This window comes from Octopus bimaculoides, chromosome 9, assembly GCF_001194135.2.
Source record: "Octopus bimaculoides isolate UCB-OBI-ISO-001 chromosome 9, ASM119413v2, whole genome shotgun sequence".
Lineage (NCBI taxonomy): Eukaryota > Metazoa > Mollusca > Cephalopoda > Octopoda > Octopodidae > Octopus > Octopus bimaculoides.
In genome coordinates this window covers 34,534,381-34,541,871 of record NC_068989.1, presented here as the reverse complement: position 1 = coordinate 34,541,871, position 7,491 = coordinate 34,534,381, and the positions used below count along the sequence as shown (strand labels likewise).

General features: G+C 33.1%; 1 protein-coding gene across 4 annotated transcripts in view; it reads left to right on the top strand.

Annotated features, from left to right (window-relative positions):
* The window catches only part of LOC106877132 (V-type proton ATPase 116 kDa subunit a 1), a 96,253-nt gene that overhangs the window by 56,526 nt on the left and 32,236 nt on the right, over positions 1–7,491 (top strand). For 2 of the 4 annotated variants that reach the window (XM_052970606.1, XM_052970609.1), the window contains 2 exons: positions 1,309–1,410; positions 6,137–6,340. In XM_052970606.1, the coding sequence (XP_052826566.1) occupies positions 1,309–1,410; positions 6,137–6,340 (306 nt within the window). The remainder of the gene's footprint in view (positions 1–1,308; positions 1,411–6,136; positions 6,341–7,491) is intronic. The other 2 variants (XM_052970607.1, XM_052970608.1) reach the window with 1 other exon arrangement.

The window sequence follows — 7,491 nt, the reverse complement described above, 5'->3', positions numbered from 1 at the left end:
TAAAAAAAAGTACTGGGGTCAATTCATTTGTTTAAATATTCTTCAAGGTCATGCTCCGGCATGGCTTCAGTGTATTAACTGAAACAAATAAAAAATATAGAACAGCTACTCAGTTGTATGTAACTGAGTCCTTGACCTAGCCATGAGGTATAGTCTTTAGTTTATCACAGGTAACACTTCACAACTGATTCTCATCTACTTAACAGAATGAAAAATGAATTTCAAGTGCTAGCCTTATAAATCTTTTTGTTTCGTAAAAGAATTAACTTATACCTGTTGAAGATAAGCTTGAAAGAAGATTATGAATCTAGTGTTATTGGAATTGTTTCTGTCAACTCACTAGTATACATTGTTATATTAGGTGTATCTATGTGAAGAAAAGATTATTGAATATTGAAGTTATGCAGAAAATATTATTTTCATATAAATACTCCAACACCATTTTACAAGTTTAACAGACATTGGTGAAGGAAACAAACAAAATTTATTAGTTTAACCCTTTTGATACCAACCCACATGAGGCCACCTCTGGTTCTATGATGCAAACTTCATTCTTTAAAGTGATCTAATTTAAAACCTTCCATCAAACATTTGTGCTAACTTTCATTCTAAACACCTGTTTTCTAATAAAAGATTACACTGTAGCACGATTTTTGTCCTTTGGTAGCAACTATTATTCCCTATTTGCTTACCCCTAGAAAGTATGAAAAATGGCTAATATTTCCTTCAAACTTTGCTTTTGTTACATTTATTCAAACTCCGTAGGATCCCTCTCAAGACATGGCTCTGATGCTCCCCCACTACTCCTGCTCATGGTCAGAGATGCACATGTTGTCAACCACTAAGGGACATGCTCAAGTAGTTATGGTCAAGCAACTGACAAGCAAATCTGTGATATTGAGCAGAATATTTGATATGACAATATTTCTGCTTCAGCAACCCAGCACTGAATCTGTCTGAAACATAATGAAAAATAGGTCAGTTTCAAAACATTGATGTCCAGGTCACAAAGGCAAAGTTTAAAGGGAATAGTTATTGCCTTTGATTTCCAGATAGAAGCAAATAAGAAATAATACTCACTATCCAAAGAGATGAAAAAAATAAAAATTTTGTTACACTGTGTTATTTTACTAAAATCTTCATTATTTTAAAAATCAACTGAAGCAAGAGCAACATATTTCAACAGAAATATTGTAACAAAAGGGTTAAAAAAATCTTATTTGTATAAAATAGTTTAATTTTATATTTAATTTAATTCTTTTATATTCAACATGTTTGTGTAATATTTGCTAATTTTCTTTTACTCAGCCTGGTTTCCAAGGATTTTTAGTGGTGGTAGCTTTTCTTTGCGTGCCATGGATGTTGTTGGTAAAACCTTATCTGCTTAAAAAGAAGCACATGGCACAACAGGTAAGCATTAGTTTTATAATGTAAATCTATTTTTCCTTCTGTATTATGTCTTATGATAGATGAACAAAAACTTTTAAGCTTGAAAATATGAATCAATACAAACAAGTATGTACATGTAGACATCAGTCCCATCATATATACATATGCATATATATATATATATATATATATATATATATATATATATATATATATATATATACTTAAAAGCAGCAGAAATATAACAAAAAGTTGTTACTCAGAGTTTCATGTTCCTGTTCATTGGATAGTTTTGTTAGAAATCTAACGAAACTGTGCGATGAATGGAAACGTGAAACTCTGAGTAACAGCTTTTTGTTATATTTCTGCTGCTTTTAAATAAAGCATATTACTCTACCTCTGGTATTTGAGTACTCTTTTTTCCACCTTGTTGCACATTTATGTGCTTACTCCAGTATATGTATATGTATATATATATATATATATATATATATATATATATATATATATACACTCACACATATTACATACACACATATGTATATACATATATGTACACCTGTTTACATATGCATCCACATTAAAGTAGAAGTGGGATGTAAGACATTATGTAACTATAAGAAAAAAATAATATACTTCATATATATTTTTATATACTTATATGTAAACCTGTGTATATGTATGTATGTATGTATGTATGTATGTATGTATATGTATGTATGTAAAAATATATATATAGCTACGTGTATGTATAACTATATACTTTTATCCATGTATATGCTTATGTACATATGCATATGTTGTGTGTATATGAGTGTGTGTGAATATATATATATGTATATGCGAATATATATATATATATATATATATATATATATATATGTATATATACGCATATATATGCAAACATGTATATATGTATGTGCATATATATATGTGTTATATGCAAATCATAATGATGATGAGCTTATTGTACACAGTGCTCATGTGCACTACAACTGGTTGGAAAAGAGTTGAAGAGGGGATAGAAAACAGTCATATAAATCAAGTAAAGACAGCAATGAAGGCTAGAAATACTTGCACAGTACACAGTAAGGCAGAAAAGTGAACTGTAAAAGAGTTATAAAGAGGAAAGGGTGCCAAGTAATGTCAAGAGTAGTGTTGCTAAATTTCAGGAAACATGGAATTATTTAAGGATACAGTGTCCTGACAGCTAACAATTGACATGGATAGTTTATTCCATACTTTGACAATTCTGGGCATGAAGAAATTTTCTGAAAATGATGGCTGCTGCATTGTTTTTGATTCTATAAGTATCCTTAGGTATTAGAGGTATTGAATTCAACCAGGCTGCCAAAATTGTTGTCAGTTGCTAGATGTTGAAACTTAAATGTGTTGATACCCAGAGAAGCAATATGTTAAGATATAGTAAGTGAAAAGCAGATAATGTATGCTTTGTGGCACATCTTTAGTAGATAAATATTCTTGGGGTATGAGAATTGAAATGCAAACTTTGTGTTCATGTAGCATAGCCATATATAGCTTTAAATAGATAACTGGTGAACAGATGGCAAGGTCTTACTAACTGATGCTAAAACACCTGCAGCATTTTTGACAATTTTTGAAATGTGGTTCATCCAGTGCAGATTATTGCTAAGAATAATGCTTAGGTCACATTCATTGGCAGACTTCTTATGGCTGATGTTGTGTAAGGAGTTGATAAATTCTGAGTTTTCACTCCCAGAATGTATAATGGTGCATTTGTCTATAACTAGCTTGTGTTGGCAGTTAGTAATGCATTGTATCCAAGTCAGAATACAGGAAAGATCAGTTGCATATAGGATCTGTTCTTTTTATTTTGAGGTACAGATTAATGTTGTCTGCATATTTCAACACACTAACATGCTTTGGATTGATATTTCATTAATAAGCAAAAAACAACAGAAGACCAAGAATAGATCCCCAGATGTGCATAGAGTGTCCTAATACTATGGCTACTTATTTTTTACTGAGAACGAAAGACTTCAACCAGTTATAAAAGATTAGTCCTCATGCCCACTGCAGAGAGCTCCACCATAAGTTGTTCATGTGACACATATTTAAAGGCTTTGATTAGTCAAGATAAATAACATCCACCTATTAACCATCATCTGTGATTCAAGTGATGTCTTCAAGAAATTCAGTGAGTTGGTTTGAGTTAGTGGGTAAATCCAAATTTGATGATTGAATAAGGTTATGATAGTTCCAGGGTGTCTTCCTGACACAGGGCTCTAATATGACGATATAGCAAGTGAGACTGGATGATTATTGACAGGTGATGTGCAGTTACCCTTTTTGGACTGGGGAATGATGCTGGCGATTTTTCACTGTTCTGTGGTAACAAAGAATTAGAAGACAAATTAGAGAATTGGTGCAATACAAAAGGCCATCTCATTTGAGAAACAGTAACACCATCAAGACTAAAGGAAGCACAGTTGTGCATATGTTTGAGGTGTCATCACAGCATTGTAGGAATAAATTCAATAGGTGTTATGGAATTTAGTATTAGTAGAAGTGAAGATGGTACATTCAGATTTTCAACTGGAAAAATGCCAGCCATGTGGTAATAAGTTCTATGCATTCTTCAAGATTATCAGTAACGTGACCTATGGTGGGGATTGTGGAGAGGGCTGACTAGAAGGTGAGGCTTCTCTTTCAAATACACACATTTTCAGAACATCTTATGATCAGGGTTGGCTGGTATGTATTGTTCAAATTGAAGTTCTATTTCAGTTTTGTATATTTGTACTGTGTATGTGTGCATATTATATGTATGATTATATTTTATTCTAGTTTTCTCTTACCCTCACTTTTTGTTTAAAGCCAGATTCTAAAATTTATTGAATATCATGTGACCCTCCAATAATAATTTTTGAACATTCCAGAAAAATTTAATTTTTACTAAATAATGACAGAACTTGATTTTTAAAGTTAGTTTGATAAGTGCCATGCATGAAACTTATTCCACTTTAATTACATTTATATGTGCAATATGTATATTTGTGTGTGTGTGTATTTCTAAATATACAAGGTCTGATCAATAAGTGTCTGGACTGTTGCCATAGTAACAAAGCTAAAGCATGCAGGGTGAAGCAACTTGACAAAGGTTGACTTTGAACTCTGCTGTGCATGCGCACTAAATTTTAACATTCTAGCTCACTTCTGCTGTTTACAGCAGTGCTTGGAAGGAAGGTGTGTAGCGTGTGATTGTCACATTAACCATGACAGAGAAAGTTGTCATGGTGATACGTGCTCAGAGGCCTATGCAGAGTTGTAGAAAGTGTATGCAGAGGAGTGTATGAGCCACACACAAGTGTACGAGTGGTTCAAATGTTTCGAAGATGGCTGGAAAAATGTTGATATTGACAAACGTTCTGAGAGAACCACAATCAGCAGAACTGAGAAAAACATCACAGATGTATGTGCAGCTGTGAGGGGAAATCATTGAATCACCATCCATGAGTTATCAGAGGATGTGCAGATTAGTTACAGTTCAGTTTAGTCCATTATCGCTGAAGATTTGGGTATGAAATGTGTTTCTGCTAAGTTTGTGCTAAAACTACTTTCAGCTGTGTGTGTGTGTATTTCTAAATATACAAGGTCTGATCAATAAGTGTCTGGACTGTTGCCATAGTAACAAAGCTAAAGCATGCAGGGTGAAGCCACTTGACAAAGTAGCTGTTCATAATGTTATCGACAATGACCAGAGCTTCTCATTTCATTCTATTTTTTCTCCATTACATCCCGCCCTACCATAAATCTGCAAGATCTCCTTTATTGTGTCGAGAATGATGAAAACGTTTTGAAAACTTTGCGTAGACCTCTGAGCAGGTATCGCCAAGCTTTTGGCAAAATTTGATGCAGATTCTCTGCTCAACTTCCCATTTCGTGGTCAGTGCAACAATCACACGCTACACACCTTTGTTCCATGCACTGCTGTAAACAGCAGAAGTGAGCTAGAATATTAAAACTTAGTGTCCATGCACAGCTGAGCTCAAGGTCAATCTGTGCCAAGTGGCTTCGCTCTGCATGCTTTAGCTTCATTACTATGGCAACAGTCCATAAACTTAGACCACATATATGGCAACAGTCTATATACTTAGACCACATATAAGTATATATGTCCATGAATTCTTGAAAATAGCAGAACTTTCTACTTTTCAGAATACATTTTATTGATATTTTCTCCAAAGTATTAGTTTTAAAATCTTAGCTTTATTTCGTATTGTTCTCTCTTTTTTGTTTTCTTTTTAACTCATTGAAAATTTACATTATTTACATTTGATGGATATTTGTCCTCATCTTGTTTGCTGTTAACACAACGTCAAATGTAAATAATGTATATAATTCCTCATCTCTTAAATATAGAACTGTATCATTGAAAATTGATACTGATTTTGTAGTTCTTTATTGTTTTGATTTTATGTTCCAGAAATTTCCTCCTACGAATTACCTCTAAATTTATGGAAAATTATTTGTAAAATTCTTAAATAAGTATTAAAATTGCAGTTCCTATACATGAAGAAAACAGAAGCAAAACATATGATTTCTTATTTGTAGGTAGCTATGCAAAATTCAGTTTGCATATCAACAAAATTACTCACTCTTAATATGAAAACTAGCAGCTTTAGTTGCTATTGCTGTGCCTGGCGAAGCTATTTTAATATCATTTTTGCTTTAATTAACAATGTTTCTTGCCCTCTTGCAGCAGACCCCTCAAAGTAGCAATAGACTACTACAGCAAAATGGTAGCCCCCACCATCCTGATAACTCTTCCACAGGGATGATGCAGTCACCACCACCTCCGCCACACCTTCAACAACAGCAGCAGCTGCAGGAGGAGGAGCAAGCGGAGGTTATACACTTTGATGTAACTCAGTCCCAGTCTTTTGGTGATGAAATTGAAACGAAGGTGTCTACTACTACTACAACTGTCTGACAACTTTTACCAGTTCTTCTTCTTCTTCCACCACCACCTGCTCCTCTAACTGGGCTGCAATCCTCACACTGTGGCATGCTCTTATTTGTGTTGTTGTTTTTTGTGTTAGTTTTATTATTGTTATTGATTTATTCTTTGACCTGTGATATGTAGCTGTTCATAATGTTATCGACAATGACCAGAGCTTCTCATTTCATTCTATTTTTTCTCCATTACATCCCGCCCTACCATAAATCTGCAAATAAACATTTCAGTTTTTTATGGGATGACATTTATATGATATTGTAGACTTTTATTTGACCTTTTCTTTTCTGTATAGTAGTTATTAATGTATCATATTTGGGTTTCACATTTTAAGAGCAGTGGATTTGCAGAATTGATAAACTGTAGGACAAAATAGTTTGCATTATTTGGTTACATTTCTCAGTATACTGGGTTCAAATCCTACCCAGTTTGGCTTCGCCTTTCATCTTTCAATAAAATAAAGTACTAGTCAAGTACTCAGGTCCATATAATTGATTATATTTTTCACAGTGATGTCCAAAAGCTAAAACTGTTAAAAGAATTAAAACAATAAACTACTATTGAGAAGAGAGCCATAACTAGCCTGATGGAAAGGCAGAATGATTTGTATACCTCGCCTGAACTTAATTACCAATAGTTCAGTCCTTACAGAGACAAAGTTCACTCCTGTACTTAATAGAAGTACTATATTTTCTTCGGGTTTTTTGTTAGTGTAACTAGCGTTTAATTCATTCCTACTATTCAACTGAACTCTTCTCATGAGCTATTGAAACAAAGATGAATATTCCTTGCTCAGAGGTCGTTAGAACTAATCAGCCATTAATCACAGAAAGGTTGATCATTCTGTCCCTGTTTCTCATTTTTGCAATAAAACTTTGATTTACTCACAAGTTCTTATTGCTGACCAAATAAAAGATTATTTGGAGTTAAAATTCTTTTCTAGTGTTAATGTTTTTCTATGATGATTATCAAAGCATGTTACATGTTTCACAGATTTATCCCCCTTCCTTTCTCTCTCTCTCTCTTCACATATATATTTTGATATATCTATATATATATATTCATATATATATATATATATATATATATATATATATATA